Genomic DNA, 26,613 nt, shown 5'->3' on the forward strand with positions numbered 1-26,613 from the left:
ATTTAAGCAAATACATTTCAGTAATTTAAATTAAAAGGAGTTTTTGAGGATATTTTGCAAAAAATGGCCGGGATTGATAGAGTTAAATATATTGGTACCATAAACAGTTGCACCAACTATGAATGGCGATAGGTTAATGAAACGCAATCACCGTCTGAAACCGCCGATAGCTACTTACAACTCTGCCGAGCGTGCGAGCGCGAGCAGGTCCTGGTGAGTGTAATGTGCCAGCCCTCCGGCCGCCATCAGCTGACTGAACGCAGCTTGGCGCTCGCTGTGAGTGCTGTCCTGGCCTGGCGCAGTGAGATGTGCCACCACGCGCTCAAACAGCTTGGTGTCCACGCGGAGCACACAGTGCGAGCGCGACAGCTGACTGGCAAGAAACGTGAAGAGCCACCCCACCTGCGTTGACTGACGACAGAGGAAATAAACCATGTTATTAAATATATAATAGTTGGCAACACTGATGTGTATCAATTACTCTCAAACATTATCACTGGTGCAGAATTAGATGTGTCAGAATGTAAGTTCTAGATACTTCAGGACTCTCATTCTGCCTGCTTAGGAAAATAAAAACTTGAGTTCTTCGAGGCATACATGTGAACTTTAACCCTTTTGCTCCCAGTAAATATGTGACAACACGGTATTTCCCAGAATCCTAAGACCAAATTAATAAATTTGTAGTGTTTCAGTTAAAAATTTATATAGATTATATAGATATTTTAGTTATGCTTTTAATAAAATGTTCTATTCATTAATTTGCTTAATATTATATTTACTTATTCTTAAAATACTTTTAAAAAAACAACTTATTTTATTTTGAAATTATAATGAAATAACAATAGCAAAAATAATTGTAGAGCATTTATACTGATTTGTCTTAAAACGTTTAATAATGAACACATAGACAGAAGTTAATACACAAAAATACTTGTGATATAAAATTTGTTTAAACATTGCGTTTTTATACTTTAAATACTGTTAAAAGGTTTTGTATGCTACTAAAAATTATATACTCTACTATTGACTGCATAAAATTTATTTAACTAGCCCATTAGATAAAATGAACATCGCAATATAAATAAAATTACAATTTAAGTACACAGAGATGAGGTTTTTTTTAGTGTTTTAAAGAAGGAAAAAAGGAAAAATTTCACCGAAAATGTTTTGAATCAACAATGTAACCGTTTGTTGGGTTCCTGGTCATGAGGGGATTTCTGGGAACGAAAGAGCTGATGCCCTGGCCAACCAGGGCTCAGCAACAATTATGACGGGCCCTCAACCATTCTGCGGTGTTCCAAGGTGTGAATCCTCTAGGGTTGTCTCGAAATGGATTCGTGCGGAGCATGGGAGAAGGTGGAGGTTGCATCCGGGTTTGAGAGTGAGTAGAATGGTATTACAGTCACCTTCCTCCAAGGTGGCCTCGGACCTTCTCTCATTAAACAGATCAATGTCTTCCAAGGTCATTGGTCTCATTACGGGGCATGGTCACCTGAAGAAGCATCTACACAGAGTTGGTATCCTTCAGGAGGATCCGCTCTGTGGAAGGTGTAATGAGCAGGAGGAGACTGCTGAGCACCTGCTCTTTGATTGCCCAGCAATAGCAAGAGAGCGGTATGCCATCTTTGGTAGCTTGAACAGGGGTGGCGAGTTTGCCCAGGAGGACTTGATAGGTTGTTTTCGGCGGTTTGTTGAACTGCTGAAGTTGTAGACTGGTAGTCCTCATGGTGTTTTCGGGGTGCGCAAAAGGCCCTTGAGGCTTAAGTGCATGGCAGTAGGCCGCCCCAAGGAAAAAAAAAAAAAAAAAACAATTTTGTTAGAAAATCATTCTTGACAATAACAAACGAAAAACAGACCCTGTATTTCAGCAAAATGTATTTAGCAAATTGGTACTAGATCGGAAATACCAAATTAATAAAAAGTCAAATGTTCACCAATCCTTGTATATGCCTTGGCCATTCAACACTCTTAACTCAGTTTCTTATCACATCTGTTGATTTTTACAGATTTGTAATAAGAACATATTTTCAATTGTAATCACTTGGGTATTTACTCACAGCAAAACCCTCCCCCTCCACCATAACTTGAATCAGGATGTTGACCAATCTCTGACGCAGTTGTGATGAAAATTGAGGATCTTCGAACGCAATCGCCAAAGCATTCAGGAACTCGCGAGTATCAAACTGCAGCAGAATTCTAGAATCAGACAGACAAGTGTTACACTATATAAAATCGATTTCCGCAATCTTAACCCTTCCCACGCGGAATTTATCTTTCAATTTTGACTCATAACGCGTAATTAACTTTTTAAAAAATATATTTCTACATTTTACCAACTCTGATTTTTTTTTAGTTAGTGGTGGCTATTAGGAATAAAAAATAATACAGTATCACAAAATAATCAGACCCCTATATTTTTTAACAAATTTTACAAAAAATTGAAAAAACAACTTCTTTACTTGAATTTCTAACAATATTTTCAATAAGGTAAAATTAATATTTTTTACAAAAAACTAATGCTAAATAAATAATGCTAAATACAACAGTAACACGGACAGTAAATAAGGAAATATGGCAAAACAGCGTTAAACACTAAAATATGCCGTGCCGGGATATATCCGTTTACCGCGTAATGGTTCGCCACAGACTGAGGCTAAATCATGCCACGAGGGACAAAGCCACGCCCTCCACACCACTGCGACGCGCCAATGAGGTCCAAACTGTAACATCTGCTTTTCGGAACAAGTATTCAAACTCCCTTGAACTCTAGCAGATTCCACGGCAACTACAATTTATTAAATAACACAAAATAGACTTTGAAGGATATATCCGTTTACTGCGTTTCAGTCAAAATCACGCATAACGGACATATCCGTTTGCCGCGAGGGAAGGGTAAAATATGTCATAAAAGTCACATGGAAGATATAATTTTTAATCGAATATTTTCAATTTAGCCAATGATTTACTTACCTCACTTTCTGTATTAAAATTGATAAATAAAACATTATAACCTTATTTTGAATATGTTCAAAACCCGCAATAAAGTTTGGACAGTAACTTATAACTGAGGGAAACTGACTTGATTATTCCAAATGAGTTTGAACCCTCAAATTGTTAAACAATTAAGTCCATTTCAAACCACTCATATTGATATAATTTACATTTATACACCCTCTTTCTGTAGATTCACTTCTATTAATTAAGATTATATTTTTGTCTTCATATTTCTTTTTAAAGTAACTAATATTTAAAAATGTATATAGATTATATAGATATTTTAATTATGCTTTTAATAAAACGTTCTATTCATTCATTTGCTAAAAATTATATGATTATAATATAATTATAATTCTAATAATTATAATTATTAGTTATAATTAGTTAGTTATATTAGTTATATATTATATTATATTAGTAGTTAGTTATATTAGTTATAAATATTATAATTATAATTATAATATATATTATAATCAGTATCAGAATATATTATTATTCAGTTGTTACACATGGTGTACATGAAGGTGTCACATGACTGGGAAAGTAAACGGTTAAGTTTACTAAATAGGCTTTACATTAGTATCTAAATAAATCTAATACAACATAATTTTAACTGTAGTAAAAGCTATTATGGACTGTATAAAATGCAGAAAAGGAGTACAACGGCAGGTCAGTCAGGTAGCTTTTAAGTGAATTTTTAAATAATTTATTATTTTCTATTAATTTTATTTGCTTGGCAGTAAATTAAAAAATTTAACTCCAAGGTATATTGGTTTTTTTGCACAAAAAAATGTAAGTTATATTGAACTACTGCCTTATTATTTCTAGTATTATAACTATGGTTCTCAACACTTTTGCCTAAGCTATGAGCACGATTCATCACTGACATTATAGTTTCATATATATATATATGCACTGCCTTAAGTAAAATTGGGATTGCCATGTACAAAATGTTTGTAAAAAGTTAGCTAGAGTTGTATTTTTACTTCGTAAGCTTAAGTTCTGTGTTAGTAACGAAATGCTCATTATACCTTACTACGCTTTTTTTCACACACATTTGATATACGGTGTCAATTTATGGGGTAACAGCAGAGTATCTAATAAAGCTTTTATATGGCAGAAGAAAACTCTTAGAATAATTAAAGGGGTACCAGACAGAGAGACGTGTTTGCCTATTTTTAAAGAATTTCACATTATGACATTGCCTTGTATATATATTTTTTATTGTCTCATGAAAGTTAAAGAAAATTTAAATGAATATCAAATTAGAGGAAATATTCACAATTATAATACAAGAAACTTATATAAGCTTGACTTACCACCAATTAGACTAGAAAAAAACTAAGAAAAGTCACATTTATATGGAAATAAAACTTTTTAATAAATTGCCAGAAGGAGCTTGGTTAGTAAGTATTGATAGGTTTAAGTCTGTAATTAATGGCTAGTTAAAAGAAAAAGCATTTTATTGTGTCAATGAATACTTTTCCTGTGATACTAGTGATATGTATTATATACTATATTTTTATTAACTGTGCTAGACATCAGTTAGAGTTTTGTAACTTTTTTGATTTTCCATACTCGGATCATGTTGGTTTGTTACTTTGTATTAATTGTATAGATTTAAGTTTTAATAATTTAACTTGTATGCAAACAGATTATCTTAAGTTTGTATTACCTAACTCTGCTGTGTTAGATTTAATAGACAGCCTTGTCTCATTTGACTGGAATAGTCTTTATCTCAAGTTTACATATAAAGATGCAAACCAGATTTTTGAAATGATATTAGAAGTAATTTTGAGGTTCTTACAATTTTTTATAGTCCTAAAATGAGCTGGAACCAGTTCTTCCAGACAAGTAAATAACAAGTGGTATACCACTGACCTTGAAAAAATGAAGGAAAAGTTATTGTTTTTAGGTAAACTGAGAACACATAACTCTGTAGCACAGTTGACAGTGTTGAAAAAAGCAATATAAATATGCAATTAGTGAAGCCAAGCTTAAGTACAATGCAAATACAATTGAAAAAAGTAATAATAAATGCAAGGCCGCATAGAAAATAATAAATAATAATAGTAATAGCTCCAGACATCACAAAATTAAATTACCACCAGATACTTTTAATGATTATTTTATCAATTGTGTTAAGGAAGTTAAACAAAGCATAAGTAAACCAAGCATAAGTATTAATGAATTAGTAAATAAGGTTAATATTGATCATAGACATTTTGAATGGAAATTAATTTCAGCGGATGATGTTATACATGCAACAAAAAGGCTTAACAATACAGATAGTAAAGATATATACAACATCTCTAATAATTTGTTAAAAAATATAATACACACTATTGCTGAACCTCTGTCGTTTAGTTTCAACCAGTGTTTAATGGAAGGTGTCTTTCCAAACAAATTAAAAAAATCAAAAATATGTCCGATTTTTAAAAAAGGGGAGCGGGATGAACCCGAGAGTTATCGTCCAGTATCATTAATCCCTATATTAGCCAAGCTGTTTGAACTGATAGTATATGATCAGGTTAGCTTCTTCTTTGAAAATAATAACTACCTACAATTTTCTCAGTTTGGATTTAGAAAGGGAAGATCGATACTCAATGATACTCATTTATTACCGGTAAAGATTACATACATTGTCACATTGAAAAACACAATATTGTACATTTCAGTTTTAAAAGCAATGTAATCCTCCAGTTCGTCCAGATCTTTAAAAGAAGTGATATATTAAATAACTATATCAATTAAAACAAATCAATTAATTAAAACTAATTACAATACAGATAAAAGAATTTTCCCAAAATCAACAACAATTATCTAATTTATAACTAATCCCAAAAAACTCATCCACTTCATAAAGTGGGTGTTCCAAAAGGAAAAATCCAATTTGTCTTTTGAAAATACCAAATGGCAGTGATCTTAACCCATTTGGCAGTGTGTTCCATAATTTTGGTCCAAGAGATAATGTTGCTAATGAATATTATTTGGAAATTAGTTTTTTGGTTACAATATTGTTTGCACCCCTTGTGTTATATTGGTGGATGTTTTTATATGTTAGGTTGTTTGACGTAGCCATATAAAGCAAAAGTTTATACACAACTAAACAAGGGACTGTCATAATATGAAGTTCTTGAAATTTTTGTTTACATGAATCCTTATAGCCAATACCAGAAATATAACGTACTGCTTTTTTTTGTATTAATAAAATTTTATTAATGTTCTTCTTAAATGTATTTCCCCATATTTGAATACCATAAACCAACTGAGAGTAAAAAAATGCATAATATACCATTTTAAGAGCTTTTTCGTTGCAAAATCCAGACAGTTTTCTCATCATAAATATTGCTTTAGATAACTTTAAACAAAGAGTAGTTATATGGTCATTCCAATTTAAATTTTTGTCGATAATCAATCCGAGAAATTTTGTAGAATCATACTCTGGTATTACTAAATTGTCAACTGCTATTTGAATTTCAAAGGAAGATTTTTTATTTGAAGTAAAATTGAGAGCTGTTGATTTATTTGCATTTACTGTTAAAAAGTTTTCATTAAAGTATTGCACTATATTATTAATTTGTATATTTGCTATGATTTCTAAATCCTCCAAATTTTTGTGTTTATATAGTATAGATGTGTCATCTGCATATAAAATTGTCTGGTTAGGATTACTTACATTTCCAATGTCATTAATATATATTAAAAATAGTAATGGACCAAGAACGGAACCCTGAGGCACACCCCACTTAATGTCTGATCTTTTAGATGTGACTTCACCCTGATCATTTTTTATGGTGACAAACTGTTTCCGACAGACCAAGTAAGATTTCAGTAAATCATGAGGTGTCCCTCTTATTCCGTAGTTTTCTAATTTTATCAAGCAAAATATTTATATTTACACAGTCAAAAGCTTTTTGCAAATCCAGAAACACACCACAAATAAAATCACCATTTATCATTCCTTCCATTATTTCATTAAGAAAATTTGATTATGGCTGACAAAGTGGATTTCCCCCTCATGAATCCATGCTGATTTACAAAAAGTATGCTCTTAGCTTCTAAAAAATTAATTAACCTATTACAAATAGCTTTCTCAAAAACTTTAGAAATAACAGGCAGAAGTGCAACTGGTCTATAGTTAATAATTTCTGAGCAGTTTCCCTTGTTTTTAAAAATAGGCACAGTTTTAGAAATTTTTAAACTGTCTGGGAAAATTCCTGTTTCAAAACTTGTATTAATTATAGATGATAAAGGTCCTGCTATAACATCTGAAATATTCTTTAATAAATTAGTACTTATGCAGTCCCAACCAACTGCAAAACTATTCTTCAAGTTCTTTATTATTTTAAGAATCTCTTTTTCAGAGGTTGAGTGAAGAAACATGCTGCTTTCAATTCTTTTACCCTTAAAAGAGTAATTCAGATTATTAAAATTAATGGCCAATTGTTCAGGGATGCCCTTAAAATATTCATTAAACTGACTGGCAATAACATTGGGATCAGTTATCAAATTAGCATTGCTTCTTAGTGAAATGTTAGCTCTATTTTTTGTATTTCTTCCTAAATCTATGTTTATGATTTTCCATGTATCAGCATTTATGTTTTTTGAATTCAAAATTTTATTTGTCATATATTCTTGTTTTGTTTTTCTTAGCAGACTTTCATATTTTTGCTTTTGCATTTTTAAAAGATTCTTAATTCCAAATTTATTACGATTTTGAACCCAGAATGATTCAAGGAAAATTAAAACATTTTTTGTCTCCGTAATTTCTTTAGTTATCCATTGAGTTTTATCTTTAATCTGTTTCTTAATATTTTTATTTTTTATTGGGCAACAAATATCAAGATTATAATTTAATATTTCAACAAAATTAGAATATTGCTTATTGACATCACAACTTGATGTCAATATATCCCAGTTTTCTTTTTGAAGAAAATAATTTAGTATGCGTACATTTTCTGCATTGAAAGACCTTGCTTTTGTTGGTATTCGCTTTAAGAAATATTCTGTTACATCGTTAATAGGAATATTAAGTGTGATACCAAAGTGATCTGATAATCCTGTAATTATGACTTTTGAAGTTACTTTTTTTAAGCCCAACTTTTTATTGATTACTATATTATCCAAAGCTGACTGTGTATTCTGAGTTACTCTGGTTGGTTGGTTTATCAGATATCTAAAATTGAATTCATTAAGAAAAGTCATTAGTTTAAATTTATTGTTAGAGTGCACTAAAATATCAATATTAAAATCTCCCATCAGAATACAGTTAGAACTAGAATCAAGTGAGTCAACTATTTTGGATAATTTACATATAAAACTATCAATATCAGAATTGGGCGGCCTTTAGATACAAATAATTATGTAATTCTCATTGTTTATTTTAGTTTTAATTCCTGTAGCTTCCAGTAATCCTTCACATGAAGTTATATCAAGTTTTTTCAAATGAAACAGAACGTTTTGTGAAAATTGCAGCTCCACCACCTTTAATTGAGGTTCTAGAAAAAGAATTAGCCAATGTATACATCCCATTATTAAATTTGATGCATTCAAGAATGTTATCGCTCGTCCAATGTTCAGTTATCAGTAAAATATCAGGATTTAGCTGGTCAATTAAAATTTCAAAATGGTTCAATTTTGGTTGTAAGCTCCTTGCATTCTGATGGAAAATCTTAAAGTCTGTTATACATTTGTCTCTGCCTGTAATACTTGCAAGTTTTTTGTCTGATCTAATTCAAAATTTATTCTATTATTATAGGTTACATAACTATTTAAATTGTCACTTGAACAAGATACTGAATGCTCCCTAGTAGAAAGAAAATCACTGAAAAGATTTTTCTTCTTAATTGCACTGTGAGGAGTAGACCATCCTGAAAAGTTAGTGGCCACCGATTCATTGTTGAGGCACTTGGTGTCCGTAGACTTTGTTGTGTTCAACACTTCACAGGAGTCACCATTGACAAATGATGTAGATGTCTCTAATACTATATTTGGGTTTGACACATCAGGATTTTCTTGATTCTGCAGCAGCGCAGAGATGGTATGTCGCAGATGTTGAACAAACTCGGCATGTGTTAAAACCATTCCTTAACACTCTTCTGGCCTTTTCGTCATACGTTACAATAGTTACAGAGGTTCCGGTGACACGCTGAAAATCAACTATTTGAGCACAAAAATGTTCTGGATTGATACCATCTCGCACACATCCCATGGGCGAACAAATCAGCTGACTGAAATTTCTTTTCTTGACGTCCTCTTTGAGTTGTTGAAATGCATAATCATATATTTCACAAGAGGAAATTCTGGAACAAGAGGAAGAATCTCAAATAAGGAAGTCTACATTCCCAATGGAAATGAAAATACCAGACTCCCGGTAGAACTCAATCAACCTGCAGGCTCACTCCATGCAATAAGGAACTCTTTTTTAGGAATGATTCAGAGGAAGAGGGTCAAAGAGAGGCCAGCACAAGGAAGCAGAATCTTCATAAACTCAGCTCTGAAAAAAATTATAATTTTCCACCAAAATGTCGACCGCCTCGGAAATAAGATCGATCGGCTTAGTCACTGTCTGAATCAGTTACTTCCTAACATAGTAGTCATAAACCGAGCATGGCCTCGATCAGTCTAAGATTATCACCACACATCTGGTAAACTACAACCTCGTCGCATTCTATTGTAGGGAACATCACCAAAAAGGGGGGGTCGCTATTTACATACACAAATCCTTTGGCAATAAAGTTGAGGAGATTGAAAATGAAGAGGCATTGCTTGGAACTCGTTTGTGAGATGGCCAGTATAAAAATAGCTCTTAATGGAGGGAAACATCTTTACCTGCTTGGCATCTATAGACCTCCTGGAAGTGTTCTGGAAGAAGCCTTGACTCGAATCTCAACTGCCTTGGATATGTTCCCGAGCAACAACACCCCTACATGCATGGTTGGCGATCTGAATGTTGACAGTCTCAACACGTCTAAAGAAAAGGAAAATCGAGCCCTTAATAACATTCTTGCCTCCTTCGACATGCATAGAGCCAACCTGCCACCCACAAGAGTCACCAGTACCTCTGAATCATCCATTGATGTCGTCTGCAGCAATTTAAATCCAAGAAACTTCAGTATCAAGGTTATTCATGAGCACATATCCGACCACAGTGACCAGCTATGCACTCTCGACATACCTGCTAAAACTAAAACTGAACCAATCCTCACTCGCAGACAAGTAAGTGACCAAAACCTGTCACAATTAAAGGCACTTCTAGCTGAGGAATCCTGGGTTAATGTCTACCAGACAGCTGATGTCAGTGAATCTCTTTCAAACCTTGTCCGAACTCTCACATTGGCACTAGACGCATCATGTCCCTACAAAAAATCACGATCCAAACGCCCAAGACTAAGGTCATTTCAGTATGATCCAGATGTGGATGTACTAAAGGCCAGTTTCCTCCAAGCCCAGAACAGATTTCTGCTTACTGGAAGAGAGTGTGACAAGCTGGAAGCTAATCGGAGGAAGAAATCCTACGATTTAAAACTTAAATCCTCTAGGAGAGCTGCAAGTGAAAAGGTGATCTCAGAATCTTCCAATAAAACCAAGGCTATCTGGAGCATTGTAAATTCTGAAAGAAGAGCATGTGCTGAACCGAGAGAAATCACCTGGAAGCTGAATGTTTCGAATAGAGTCGTTGAAGACCCCAAAATGGTTGCGGACTGTTTCAATGAATATTTCACGTCAATAGCTGGAGAAACGCTTAAAGCAAACACTTCACAGAGAACTACCCTACCTATTCAGCTCCTCCAACCAGCTATGGATTATGGATTGGTCTCGTTTCATCCAACAACTACTGATGAGGTTCGATGCATTATAAGAAGTTTAAAGCCAACTCCATCAACTGGCGTGGATGACATATCCTCCAGGCTCCTGAAGTTTTGTGAAGGGGAACTCTGTCCCACCATTAGCTGATATTATTAACAAATCCTTGGCTCAGGCAATCTTCCCTGGCAGCATGAAGATCGCTAAGGTTTATCCTCTTCATAAAAAAGGAAAAACTGATGTGATGGGGAATTATAGACCAATATCATTGGTCCCCACTTTTTCCAAGGTACTAGAAAAAGTGATTTTGGCTCGCCTCCTGAAGTATCTACACCAGAACAACCTTCTGCCAAGGGGACAACACGGCTTTATACCTGGTAGATCCACCATCACCGCAGTTGCAGATATAGTAGAGCACATCCTTGACAGCTTAGAAGCAGGAAACACGGTCTGCGCAGCCTTCCTGGATCTCAGCAAGGCATTTGATTGCCTTGACCATCAGCTTATCTTAGAAAAACTTCGAACTTTTGGTATAGTTGAATCAGCACTCGCCTGGTTTGGATCCTACCTCTCTGACAGGCAGCAGCTAGTTGAGATCAAACATACTGTTAAGGGAACCACTAGTGTAGTGAGATCGGAGTTGTTGGGTGTATCTAGAGGAGTGCCCCAGGGGTCTGTGTTGGGCCCTGTCCTATTTGCACTTTTTTCAGCAGACCTCCCCAAATACATGGACACCTACAGCCACACCGTCATGTTTGCAGATGACTCGGTGCTCTTGACCAGCAACAGAGAACTGGAGCCTCTGGAGATCAGCAACTTTATCTCTATTAGTAAAGCCATGGAATACTGCGCCAACAATGACCTGGTTTTCAATGAAAACAAAACTCAACAGGTATTCTTTGGCAAATTTAAAAATGACATCACCTGTCCTCCAGACATTCAGGTTACTGAGTCAACCAAACACCTCGGAATAATCCTGGATCAAGAACTATGTTGGGACGCCCACATCGACTACCTCTGCCAAAGGCTCAGCTCTTCCATCTTTGCCCTGAGAAGAATCAACAGTGTTGGAACAGTTGATGCAACACGGGCAGCATATCATGCACTTGTTGAATCCCAACTGAGGTACGGGATAATTTTCTGGGGAAATTGTTCAAAGGAAAACACCCAGCGAGTTTTTGTTCTTCAAAAGCGTGCTGTTAGAGTTCTTGGGGGCCTTCAGAGGGAAGATAGTTGCAGGGATGTCTTCAGAACTCTCCAAATCCTTCCATTAGCTGCCATTTACATCTGCGAGGTTGTTGCCTTTTCGACTACCCTCAACTTACCAAGAAATTCAAATGTGCATCAACACAACACCCGAAAACCGTGAGAATTTCAATCTCCCTGTACACCGAACCTCCAGATTTTCTTAGAAGCCGTCATATGCTGGATCCAGACTTTTTAACCTCCTTCCAGTGGACTTAAAATGCGGGAACCCGAAGACACTCAAGAGAAGACTTCAGAAGTGGATGCTTGAGGACCCTGTGTATAGCATTGAGGAGTTTGTAGCCCGCTGTGATAGAAGGCTAACAAGCTGAAGACATCAAACTCAAAAACTGTTTAAAGATGTGACTTGAGAATTTTAAAATAATGTATCTTGTGACACCATTTCTAAGCTCAAAGCTTATGTAATAAAGTTTCTCTCTCTCTCTCTCTCTCTCTCTCTCTCTCTCTCTTCACCATTAGGTTTTTGAAAATAATTATCTTTAGTGATTAGACTATATACAGCCACTCCGGTTTCAGTTACCTGGCAAGCCAAATGATCACTGAAATAATCCTTACTAATATCTGGTTTACCAAAGTGCCTCTTGAAAACTTTAGCTACACCAGCGCTCATATTTCTGTCATTTTTGAAGTCTCCCGAAACACAATGCGCAAAGGCAACACTTTTGTCTGTACAGTTTATCCTTTATTAGTCTGTTCATGTCTGCCTCAATGATGTTGATCTGTTTTAGTTCTTCATGTGGTTTTTCTGGTAAGCCAAACTCTCGAACCAACCTCTCTGGTGATCTATCCTCTGATTGCCACATTCTAATAGCCTTTATTATTAAAGCAGCCAGTTTATATTTCCCACTTTTATTCATACTTCTTATTTTCATACTTTTATTCATCGACAATTGATGCTGTGGACAGGCTGGTAAGAGAAATTCTTTTGACATTTGAAAATAAAGCCTTTGCTCAGGTTACTTTTTGTGACTTGAGTAAGGCTTTTGATTGTGTAAATCATGATGACCTTTTATTGAAGTTGAAATATTATGGTATTTCTGGTACACCTCTAAAATTTTTTTAATCTTATCTTAAGAAACCGTTTGCAGTCAGTTTCAGTTAATGGTGAAACATCCAAGGATGTTTTTGTTGAATGGGGAGTACCTCAAGGATCTGTGTTGGGACCACTCTTATTTTTAATTAGCATTAATGATTTGCCAAACTCATTAAACACAAAATCATTTTTATATGCTGATGATACTACATTCCTAAATACTGCCAATAATGTGAATGAACTTAATTTACTATCTCAAGCCACTATAACAGATGCTGCTTCTTGGTTCAGAACAAATGGATTTTTGCTCAATGAAAATAAAACTCAAAAGATGTTATTTACGTTAAGAACTATGGACAGCAATAATATTGACAAGGATAGGGTTTCCAGGACTAAATTTTTAGGAATCTACATTGATAATAAGGTAAGTTGGCAGGCTCATATAGATTATATATCCTCAAAATTATCAAGAGTTATATATCTTTTAAAACAATTAACAAGTTGTGTACCAAGTCACTATCTGAAAACAGCTTATTATGCTTATTTTCAATCAGTTTTTTCGATATGGTTTAATTTTATTTGGCAACTGTTCTAGGATCGATGAAATTTTAATTCTTCAAAAAAAAGCAATTAGAGTAATAACAAAATCAGAAACAAAAGCTCACTGTAGACCTTTGTTCACTAAATTAGAAGTGCAAACAATCATAAATTAATATATATTTGATTTGATTACTTTCATTTTGAAGAATCATGATTTGTTAAAATTTACAAATGAAATTCATGACCACAATACTCGTAACAAGAATAAGGCAGTAATTGAGTATCACAGACTAAGCAAATCTTTATCTAGTCATATTGTATTGTCTATTAAAGTGTACAATAAGGTTATTCACCTTATAAATGAAAATTCAGTGAAGATATTTAAACACAAATTTTATAAGTGGTTACAATCCCTTTTATTCTTTAAAATGAATTTTTTTTACTGTCTGTGATCAATTTTTAAACTAAGAATTTATTTTATACTGTGCAACTGTACTTAATTATTTATTAACGTTTTATAATAAGTGTATGTCTAATTTTATTAATAAATAAATTTATGTTTTGTTTATGTATGTATAACTTATATTGTTTCTATTGTTATTTTGATCTCTAGTTTTCATAGAGACTAAGTTGTTAAGATTTTATTAAGTAATACATTTTTAACTGTTTTTTATTTATTGACTTATTTGTTGTAACTTTAAATATCCTTATATTATTTATTTAAGTAGGTTAGTGACGTGGCAATACTGCTCAATATAAATAACTTTGTCAATGCTTTTGTAAGCCTGAACGACAATAAAACATATTCTTATTCTTCTTATTATGGGTTTTTAGACACGTTTCATTCTTTCGTTGTTTTTATTCTCTTGTTATGGTTATTTGTAATGTTCTTGTTGTTAATTATTTATTAATTTATTATCCTTGTTAAATACTCTATTTTATTAATATTTTAAACTTTAGAGTGGTTGTAAAAAATAACCGTAATTATTACTGATAAGTATTTTGACGAAGTCAATTGCAGATGTGTACTGTGTTTAAAGACTAATAAAGATCTTGATTCTTGATTCCATATCAGCGAACTGTCTAATGTTAAACCCAAAAACTTTATTTCTTCTTCCTTAACTATAGCCACTTCATCTTTTTTATAGAGGATTAATTTTATTTCTGCATTGGTTAATAACATCAAACCCAAGTGTAAACACTGTAAATACTTGGAATTTACCACAACTTACCTAAGGAAGGGGTAGCAAACTTCGGAGTCCGTGGCATTGACAGTATGCTGGCTGCAGAGGGCCTTGAATACTTGTTGCCTCACTGTCTCCACGGAGCTGGGAGGGAGATCCCCATGGGGATATCCCCGTCCTGACAGGCAGCAGCTGAGGTATACCAGCAGTCGGTTTCCAAGGCAACGTCCCCGTTCCACCTCACCTGGTGCACACACAGACAACATCAATCACATGACATGCTTAGTTTTAAATAAGCTCTCTCGTTAACCATTAAAGATCTCTAAACACAGCCTACAAACACTACTTTGCTCAATCAACACATTTTTTTGTCTATGTTTTATGATATTCTCTGTTTGAAATCATGAGTACAATCAGCTACATAAGTTTGTGACAACTTTTTCTGAACATGAATCAGATATTTTGTCAACTCATTCACAAATAGACAAGCTGAATTATAAGGAAAAACACTGGTGCCAGCACCGTTCCTCCACAGATTCCTCACCTGTTTCCATAAATGTACTAATTACTTTGTCTGTCAACCCTCCTAGTGATAACCGCCTAAGCGGAAACCTACGAATGTCTATTATGAATGATAAGCATCGACATGCCAGCATTCAAATCACCCATTCGTATAATATGTTTGATCGGGATATTGCATGTCTATTCGGGTATTCATCGATAGAGTATACTCTAAGCATTCTTCCGAGTTCTGTTTTGTCTACCGTGTATATAGTTTATTGACCTAACTTTTCTTCCTTCTGAAAAATATTTCTAATACAAATATATATTTTCTTGTCCGGTGCAACATTTTCTACATATTGGCTATTTTTAAAAGTGTATATAGTGTTCTCTAATAAATTTTAGTGTGCAAAAGTGTTATAACATTTTCTCAAAAATTTAATTTTCTGTTTATCAAAAGATCTTTACTTTTAATACATAGCAAACTTTAATTTTCATAATAATTTTCTAATTTTATGAACTATTTTGAAATAAAATAAGCATGACTTATTGCTAGTCACAAATACTTTTCTTATATGCTTAAATATTAGAAACAACGGCCTTATCATTTACCGGTAATACAGTCAACAGGAAGATTGACGTTTACCAGTTTCCTTTTCCACTGCAAAGAGTAAGAACCGAATATTGAGGTTGCTACTTTACCTTGATCGAGCAACGTCTGCAGAAGCGGCACCAACTCGTGTATGGGACTGGTGTAATCCAGCATCGCTCTGTTCCATACGGATATGAGAGCATCGTGGAGATCGTGTTGTCGACACAACACTAGCACCTGTTCTATGTCTATACAGACAATGTCCACAGCCAACACGCACCTCTCCAGCACCTGCATCGTACACAGTACAGGTATTTGTGGCCAAGTACAACACTAGCACCTGTTCTATGTCTATACAGACAATGTCCACAGCCAACACGCACCTCTCCAGCACCTGCATCGTACACAGTACAGGTATTTGTGGCCAAGTACAACACTAGCACCTGTTCTATGTCTATACAGACAATGTCCACAGCCAACACGCACCTCTCCAGCACCTGCATCGTACACAGTACAGGTATTTGTGGCCAAGTACAACACTAGCACCTGTTCTATGTCTATACCAACAATGTACACAGCCAACACGCACCTCTCCAGCACCTGCATCGTACACAGTACAGGTATTTGTGGCCAAGTACAACACTAGCACCTGTTCTATGTCTATACCAACAATGTTCACAGCCAACATGCACCTCTCCAGCACCTGCATCGTACACAGTACAGGTATTTGTGGCCAAGTACAACACTAGCACCTGTTCTATGTCTATACCAACAATGTACACAGCCAACAACCGGGGCCAGGCCCTCACGCCGCGGCAACCTCTCCAGCACCTGCATCGTACACAGTACAGGTATTTGTGGCCAAGTACAACACTAGCACCTGTTCTATGTCTATACCAACAATGTTCACAGCCAACATGCACCTCTCCAGCACCTGCATCGTACACAGTACAGGTATTTGTGGCCAAGTACAACACTAGCACCTGTTCTATGTCTATACCAACAATGTTCACAGCCAACATGCACCTCTCCAGCACCTGCATCGTACACAGTACAGGTATTTGTGGCCAAGTACAACACTAGCACCTGTTCTATGTCTATACCAACAATGTACACAGCCAACACGCACCTCTCCAGCACCTGCATCGTACACAGTACAGGTATTTGTGGCCAAGTACAACACTAGCACCTGTTCTATGTCTATACCAACGATGTTCACAGCCAACATGCACCTCTCCAGCACCTGCATCGTACACAGTACAGGTATTTGTGGCCAAGTACAACACTAGCACATGTTCTATGTCTATACAGACAATGTCCACAGCCAACACGCACCTCTCCAGCACCTGCATCGTACACAGTACAGGTATTTGTGGCCAAGTACAACACTAGCACCTGTTCTATGTCTATACAGACAATATCCACAGCCAACACGCACCTCTCCAGCACCTGCATCGTACACAGTACACGTATTTGTGGCCAAGTACAACACTAGCACCTGTTCTATGTCTATACAGACAATGTCCACAGCCAACACGCACCTCTCCAGCACCTGCATCGTACACAGTACAGGTATTTGTGGCCAAGTACAACACTAGCACCTGTTCTATGTCTATACCAACAATGTACACAGCCAACACGCACCTCTCCAGCACCTGCATCGTACACAGTACAGGTATTTGTGGCCAAGTACAACACTAGCACCTGTTCTATGTCTATACCAACAATGTACACAGCCAACATGCACCTCTCCAGCACCTGCATCGTACACAGTACAGGTATTTGTGGCCAAGTACAACACTAGCACCTGTTCTATGTCTATACCAACAATGTACACAGCCAACACGCACCTCTCCAGCACCTGCATCGTACACAGTACAGGTATTTGTGGCCAAGTACAACACTAGCACCTGTTCTATGTCTATACCAACAATGTACACAGCCAACATGCACCTCTCCAGCACCTGCATCGTACACAGTACAGGTATTTGTGGCCAAGTACAACACTAGCACCTGTTCTATGTCTATACCAACAATGTACACAGCCAACATGCACCTCTCCAGCACCTGCATCGTACACAGTACAGGTATTTGTGGCCAAGTACAACACTAGCACCTGTTCTATGTCTATACCAACAATGTCCACAGCCAACACGCACCTCTCCAGCACCTGCATCGTACACAGTACAGGTATTTGTGGCCAAGTACAACACTAGCACCTGTTCTATGTCTATACCAACAATGTTCACAGCCAACATGCACCTCTCCAGCACCTGCATCGTACACAGTACAGGTATTTGTGGCCAAGTACAACACTAGCACCTGTTCTATGTCTATACCAACAATGTACACAGCCAACATGCACCTCTCCAGCACCTGCATCGTACACAGTACAGGTATTTGTGGCCAAGTACAACACTAGCACCTGTTCTATGTCTATACCAACAATGTACACAGCCAACATGCACCTCTCCAGCACCTGCATCGTACACAGTACAGGTATTTGTGGCCAAGTACAAACACTAGCACCTGTTCTATGTCTATACCAACAATGTCCACAACCAACACGCACCTCTCCAGCACCTGCATCATACACAGTACAGGTATTTGTGGCCAAGTACAACACTAGCACCTGTTCTATGTCTATACCAACAATGTTCACAGCCAACACGCACCTCTCCAGCACCTGCATCGTACACAGTACAGGTATCTGTGGCCAAGTACAACACACTATGTGACTAGGATGCAAGTCAAATTCAACTGAATCAACAGAGCAAGTTCTCTCTTACACTAAGTCCATGACTACAAATTAGTGGCTAGACTTCTGATTGTCACTTATTTGACCTTTTAGTTCAGGTGAACTTTTGTCAGGTTTTACTGAGGCCCGCAAAGGAATAAAGCTTATCAACTGTTTAGTTAAGTAATATTAAGTTTAATGCTATTCTTACTCTTGCTAAACTTTAAATGCATACCATAATACATTATTCAATAATTTTTGTTTGTATTTATAACTACAAAAAACTAAACTTCAACAAATTGTACCGTGTCATTGGAAATAACAATAATACAAAATGTTCAGTTGGCACTGGCAGCAAAGCTTGATAGTATTTTTTTAAACAAAAAAGCAACACCACTACCCATAATATACTGCTAGTGTTTAAAAACTTTAGATTGTACAATATTCTTTAAAAATACAAATTTCTTGGTGCATTTTGACATTAATAGCACTAATACCGGTATTTCTCACTAATATGAAATACTCAGTTTAGCGAGCTCAAAAAACTAGATAGCATTTTTTAGAGATAAGTGTTTCAACATTGAAACTAATAAAAAGTTATTATTTTAATGTCTTATGTTATCTAAGGAAAATGGACCAAAGTTATGTAAGAAATAAGTCATTGTTTAAGAAATACTGGAAAAACCTTACGAGTACCGATAAATGTAAACAGCGGTTATCAAACTAAAATAGACATAATATATAAAATATTTTGTCTGTAGACTAAACCTTTTCTGGTAGAGACTCTGGACATATTTACTCCCAAAAATATTTGGGCCAAAACCAGGAAAAAAGGTTCTAAAGTAATTCTGTCAGTATGTAAATATTTAATATCGTAGTCAACTTAAACGATCTTATTCAAGATTCCAACATATTCATATTTGATAACTTCTGCATTTGAATATCCAGATACTTAATTAATTGTACATCTGATTCAAATCTAGACTTATTTTTTTCAGGATCAGCTCAATCCTACCCCCATTTCTCTTTTACTCCTATTCTTTTCTCCTCATATCTGTTTCCATTATGTCACAGGCAATTTCAAACAAAAACTCCCAAAAGGGCTTTGTCTGTGACTGGTGAATTTGGAGGTCTCCGGTGATCTGAATCTCCAGATCTTACCTGCCACTTCTCCATCTGCTCCAACTGCTTGACCAGCTGCTGCATGATCTCCGGAGGTACAGAGCTCAGCTTACCCTCCAACACCACAGCCTCCAGACTCTGCAGGTAGATGGCTCTGGCGCCAGGGTCACAGTACAGGCCGTCCCAGACCTTGGTGAACAGCAGCTCTCTGTAAAGTGCGGAACACTCGGGTAGACATTACTTATTTGTATGAAAACACCCTTAGTAACCAACAGTATGCGGGCACAGTTCAGGTATTGTCTGATTGAAGAATGTCTGATATTGCACTTCTGGTATAGCATCAGCTTGGTTTAAGGACATCCAACAGCTGATGGAGTTTATATACATTTTAAATATGCAATAAGAGTAAAATACATTTCCTGGTTTACCAAAGTGGAAAAAAATCATACATAATACAATTTTTTATTGTCCAACCTACTAATTGCTTTATTTGAATTTCTTTACAAACTACATGATGTAAATATTACAAAAACATATTTTTAAAAAGGTACGATGCAGATTTAATTTCAATTGCAAAAACATTCAACCCAATATAATTATTAATTAAATAAACCTTACAGTAACTAATTTCAAAACAAATTTTATGGAGAATTTAAAGTTTCTATAGTTAATTGTTACAGTAAAATGTATGAATTAAAACTGTTTGTAAACTATTTATAGTTAACAATTCTTGTATAACACCCAACAGAAATGAAAAGATAAATTTCTAGTAGAAATATATTTAAATTCATAATTTATAGTGATAGATTTATAATTTATAGTGATACATTTATAATTTATAGTGATACATTTATAATTTATAGCGATACATTTATAATTTATAGTGATACATTTATAATTTATAGCGATACATTTATAATTTATAGCGATAAATTTATTATTTATAGTGATACATTTATAATTTATAGTGATAAATTTATAATATTAAATTTATAATTGAGAGTATCGTAAATTTATAATATACGAATGTTCCAAGACATCAGACTTTAGCTCTGAGTTAGAGATAGTGAGGATTCAAATCCTGTCTGTGACTGTACCAATATTAGGATTGTTGGCCTTGTACTGTATCGACTCTCCCCATTCTCCCGATTAACAAAACCCTCGCACAGACCAGTGGGCCATGTGGCCAGGCGGAATATAACGTACAAGGAATCACCCTCTTTTTTTATAAAAAAATTCCATAAACAATATTATTTAGTGGAAAAACACAGTGGCATGCCAAACCTATAAATATATCGTTATATCGCTTGAGCTTACAAAAACTGTTTCACTTTCCACAACCATGGTACCAAAACACTGTTCAATACACTTAAAGTCTAAAATAAATAATGATATTGAAACCATTATCCATTAATTGAAACCAGTGACCATTCATTTTTTGAGTATCTGTACACCCATCTCTTTAACCCTCCATCAGGCGCTTAAAATTAGAAACACCATCACGCGCTCACGGAGGTTTCCTCCAGGTTAGCGAATAATGGATATCATAGTCGTTTAAACTGTTTTTATTTGTTTAAATATTCATACTGATTTAATAACAATGTAATATATTCATTTTTAGAAATTAAATCAAAATTACTCTCTTACGTAATGAATTTTCCAAATAAGAAATTCAAAATCTTAAAAAATGTTATTGTATAATAACAAGATGATTTATTTTAAGGAATTAATGCAATTAATTGTAAAAATGTTTAACCTACTGTAATAATATATGGAAATTAACTTAGTTTTTAACTTCTTACAAAAACAACTTACTTCAATTCTTGAGATATTATACAATTGTAATGTCAATTATTACTCTAAAATAAAAATTTATTCTTTACTAAACATTTTTTAAACACTACACAAAGTTTCAAAACATTTTCCTTCTGGTTCTTATAACGACAATGTTCACTCCATAAACGGTAGGCCTACTGAAATGTTCCCTATCACACTGGTACTGTACTGACAAGTCTCTCGTCTTCATTCTCCATTTCACAAAATTCAAATAAAATATATTGTAAAATTTAAAAAGAAACCATCACAGGTCACACATTTAGGCACAAGCGGATTATTACTCCATAAAAACTAAACACAATAAGGCGCTCACGGAGATTTCGTCCAAGCACTACAGACACAACATCGGGCGCTCACGGAGGAATCGTCCAGTCTCGCACGGAAGTAGACCTTATACTGACAGATTTTGACAAAGATAAGCGGGAGGCTATTGTTTCGCTTCCCCGAAAGATGCTTGTGAAGTACACTGCGGGAAACGACTGCCAACATCAGAAAAGTAGTACTATTTTTAATAATAAAAAATACACGGAGGAAAACTTCGTTTAGCGCCCGATGTAGGGTTAAGCAATATTACCATAAATCATAAAAATGACCTTTTCTAAACGTATAGTAGTAGGTATGATTGCTACAGCTTACTTCTGGTCCAGCTGCACACAATGGTTGATTATGGACGGAAGGGCCTCATGGTAACTAATACTGTCTCCAGACTCCAGAGTCTTGTCCACGTAAGTGTTCAGGGTGTCCAGTACCTGGGATTAAGAATAAGAATACGTTTATTGTCATAAAGCTTACATTAGCATCGACACAAGCATATATAAAATATAAAAACTAGCATAAGTCCAGACAAGGAAAATTTGGATACCCAAAACATGAAGTTGCCAAAACAGTCATGCCACAATTTAAATGATTTTAAAATACAAATAAATAACAAATTAAAACAGGTATATAACAAATAAATAAATAACAAATAACAAGTAAAAACACAGCCTCAGAAATTACAATAACAGAATTATATAACATTGATACATTCTCTAATATAGTTTGTATAAATAAAAAAACAATGTCTAGAAACTAACAGTTTCCAGTCAAAAAATTCTTTTAATGAATAAAATGGATTGACTAAAAAGCCAGGAATAAAATTTTAGTTTAAATTCATTAAAACATGATTTATGCGGATTTTCGTTAATCACTTCCAGTCCCAATTAATCCAGATAAACGAGGTATTGTAATTTACAACTAAAAATGAAAGTGATTTATGAGCAACTATGAATGTTAACAGCTGTTACTGACAGGTGTATAACATATTAACCCTTACCACACGTATTACGGGAAATCTCGTGCAATGAAAATGACTCTTCACACGTATTACGGTAAATCTCGGTAAATTTACGGCAATCAAAGTTTTTTATTTTTTGTTGTGAACTATAGTTTGTAAAACTGCCAATAGAATGGGTTAGAATGTTGACCGAACCTCAGACAACGACTGCGCTCCATTCATTGTTCTCGGCCACCCGTTACCGATCCGAAACTGGTTGTCATAGCAACTAAATGCCATTCTAACCTGCAGACTGGCGCGTCTTACGGGATTTCCCGCGTGGTGAGGGCGACGGTGCTATTCACGAGACCTGTGCGTAAGCTTGTTCCTGTGTTGAGTTGCGTGTTTTACGTTATTTCTGAACATGTTTTACAGTTATATTAATTCAACAATCGTGACTTCAATTTGAAACACTTCATGCTTCGAAGTGTTTCATTTACAAAAATATTGGTGAAATTGGCCACTTCCATGTTTTGTTTTGTCATACATTTTAATCTGCAAACAATACAAAAGTCTTAAAAGAATTCCGTTTTTATGTTTTTTCTTCCTATAATAACTTCAGAAGTATTAAATCAAATAAAACTTTATTTTTAATGCTAATAGCACGCTAGGGGAAAATATAGGAATTTGTATTCAGCGCTCTAAGGGTTAACATGGACAACTCTTTGTCTTTATATCATTACTTTTATATTAATTTAAAACAAACACTCCAATAATATAGGTTTTTTTATTTTTGTGAGGCCTTTCGTACTCAATGAGAACATCTTTAGACCCACATCTATATATATAAAAGAAAGTCGTGTTAGTTACACTATTTATAACTCAAGAACGGCTGAACCGATTTGGCTGAAAATTGGTAGGGAGGTAGCTAAGAACTGGGAGAAGGACATAGGATACTTTTTATCCAGTTCCCGATTCAGGATTCCGCCCCACTGGTCTCTAAAAGTTACAGAAATACCCGTAAGAAATGCATTGCAGCAAACATATGTTATTAAGTGAAAGAGCCTTTTCAAATTTAATCAGCTGTTCTTTGTAAACATATATAATGCGACAAAAAAAATATATGTTTTATATAATTTAATTACTATTTTAAATTTCTTTACACTTATAGTTTGAAAGCATAGAGTAAGCTTAAGAGAAACAGCAAATTTTGTTTCAACTGTTTCTGCAATCACTGTTAAACATAGACTTTACTATCCAGATAATACAATTCAAATTTGACGTAAAAATTCACCTTTAACTGCAATATTTATTAATAATTAATATAAACCATGCTCATGCTTGATCAGAAGAGCAATGCAGATATCAAAATTACTATCTTACTTTGGCTACAAATATAAAGCATGTTATAAAACCAACCTTAGTTGTTTTTTTTTTGACAGAAGTATGGTTCTCAAAACTCCGTGTGTACATATTCTCTCGACAACAAAGCAAGCTCAATCATGGCATCGGAGATATAACTAATTTGATCCAGAAGTGATACACGCGCAAAGCCTAAAATAAAAACCATACGCAATTTCGCCTAACATCTGAAGCTCATAATCATTAGACTGTAATAATATGTACCTAAAATATGCCTATTTTCGTTTCAAAATTACATTGAGCGCCATCATTTATTACATTGTATGTGCGCTAATGAATTCCAACTTTTTGACTCCCGTCCACGATGGTCTAATATAGTTCAATTGTATACAAAAATCATAGAATATTGGAGAAAAATTCCAGTTATTTCACAGGTGCATATTGAGACTGTTTTAAAATTTAAATCTTGAATAGATCATGAGCTTGGAATATCTTTCAGTGACTATCATTTATCTCAGAAGAGTAATAACGACGTTCAAAAGAAATATGCCTCCTATGTCCCAATTTTTCTGTAGGAAATCGTGTGCGAAGCCCTGGATATCTGGGTATTTGGTTGTAATTGGTATTTTATTGAAAATCAAGAGTTTTCGTTATAAAATACTATGAATTTATTGACAAACTAGCTGTTACCTGCAGCCAATCGCGCACAATTGCTTTTACTAAGTAATATAAGGACTTCGGTTCTTAAGATTTGCGTGCGAAGCCGTGGGTAACAGCTAGTAACTGAATAAAAGTAATAATAACATAAACAATTTTGTACTAAATAAAAACATATGTCATTAAAAATACAAAGAGATAATATTCTATAACAGGCCAGTATGTTATATGTATATATAAAAAATAAAGTTGATATTTAGTTAGATCAAATAAAGTAACGGTGAATTTTGAAAAGGGCCAGGTATGTTGTTTACTGGATTATTTCGGTTCTTCTTTATAAAAATTGTTTCATATGCATCGGGGAATTTTTTATTTTGTACTTCTTTTAAAATTTTTGCATTTGAAAAAGAGTGTCCCAGTTTGAAGTGCATGTTTTGCCATGGCCGATCTTTCTTCTTGTTGGTATTTTAAACATGCCCTATGTTCCTTAGCTCTCTGTATTAACTTTCCTTTTGTTTGGCTAATGTATTTTAAAATCAAAATTGTTACAATTAATTTGATAAAATTCTAGATTTTTCTTCTTCATTAAGTTTATTCGTAGGATTTCCTAATATATTCTTTAATTTAATTTTGGGAATTTGTAGATACATTAAATTTTTAAATTAATATATTTTTTCCAATAAGAAAAGAGCTTTCAAGAATAACACATCACTTTGTCAATATATAACTGATATTGTAAAACACAGTAGACAATACTACAAACATATAAATCATTTTACCGCTACTTATGACTTTTTGGGTGGTCTGTTATCCAGAGTTAAGGGGATTCAAATTTGAATATATTAACAATATCGACACTCAAAAGAGTTAAGAACCTAATTATTGCTAATACTCACTTTTTTCCCTTTTCTTAACAGAATTTTTTATATCAAGAAAACTTATTATTGATAATCTAACAAAAACGTTTTGGCCATAAACCAAATTAGTGGCAAGATAAGGTATTTCTTACATTAAATTATTTTGAATGAAAAATGTAACTGTTTACTTGTACCACATGGATAGATAAAGAGGTATTAATAAGCAATGAAAACTGTTGGTCCATTACACTAATAAGTACCTTCTCTCGTACTATCCGGTGCCGATGTTTCCTCGGCCCTCGAAGACCCCAGCACCGCTTTTCCCTTCTCCTCGAGAAACTCCATCCCCAATTTCAAAGCTTCCCCGTACCTGTTCTGAAAGAGCAAGGAAAAGTGGAACATTTTATTTACATTGATCAAAGCCAGATAGGTTAAATTTATGACAAAAATACATTTTATACACATATATAAAAGGATGGGTTGAATTCGATACTCAACGTCAGTCAGCTACAAATAGCGTAGCTATGGTGAGCAGAGTTCATTCAATGCCAATGTTGAGCAACCCCTAGACTGGCATTGAATGTAATTTGAGGAGTTCATCCTTCGCCCTGGCCAGCTACTCGTCCTAGTGTCCTACGAAAATTAAACCATTTAGTGCGTTCTGTTCTTAGTTATAAATAACATAGGAATTGAATAAGTCGAGACGGCAATTATTATGGTTTTGGTTTTCATTTCAGCCTTGGAATAGACTATTTTTTGGTATCGACCGGTTCAAGATATTGAATCTTGAATCGACCCATCCCTCTGTGTACATTTGTGTCTGGTGCAGACCAATTACACATCCCTAGAAATCAAACTTAGAAAG

The 26,613-nt window shown here is 34.8% G+C and overlaps 1 protein-coding gene across 1 annotated transcript in view; it reads right to left on the reverse strand.

The window, feature by feature from the left end:
- LOC124367183 (vacuolar protein sorting-associated protein 8 homolog) overlaps positions 1 to 26,165 on the reverse strand; it is a 48,967-nt gene extending 22,802 nt beyond the window's left edge. Inside the window, 17 exon segments of the mRNA XM_046823833.1 lie at positions 179 to 411; positions 2,058 to 2,196; positions 14,878 to 15,073; positions 16,033 to 16,213; positions 16,306 to 16,419; positions 16,512 to 16,625; positions 16,703 to 16,753; positions 16,840 to 16,959; positions 17,052 to 17,165; positions 17,258 to 17,371; positions 17,464 to 17,577; positions 17,664 to 17,783; positions 17,850 to 18,092; positions 19,821 to 19,989; positions 22,254 to 22,366; positions 26,009 to 26,056; positions 26,058 to 26,165. Coding sequence (XP_046679789.1) covers positions 179 to 411; positions 2,058 to 2,196; positions 14,878 to 15,073; positions 16,033 to 16,213; positions 16,306 to 16,419; positions 16,512 to 16,625; positions 16,703 to 16,753; positions 16,840 to 16,959; positions 17,052 to 17,165; positions 17,258 to 17,371; positions 17,464 to 17,577; positions 17,664 to 17,783; positions 17,850 to 18,092; positions 19,821 to 19,989; positions 22,254 to 22,366; positions 26,009 to 26,056; positions 26,058 to 26,150 — 2,276 coding nt within the window. The 5' untranslated portion in view covers positions 26,151 to 26,165.
- Positions 26,166 to 26,613: the final 448 nt, after the last annotated feature.

This window comes from Homalodisca vitripennis, chromosome 8, assembly GCF_021130785.1.
Source record: "Homalodisca vitripennis isolate AUS2020 chromosome 8, UT_GWSS_2.1, whole genome shotgun sequence".
Classification (NCBI taxonomy): Eukaryota; Metazoa; Arthropoda; class Insecta; order Hemiptera; family Cicadellidae; genus Homalodisca; species Homalodisca vitripennis.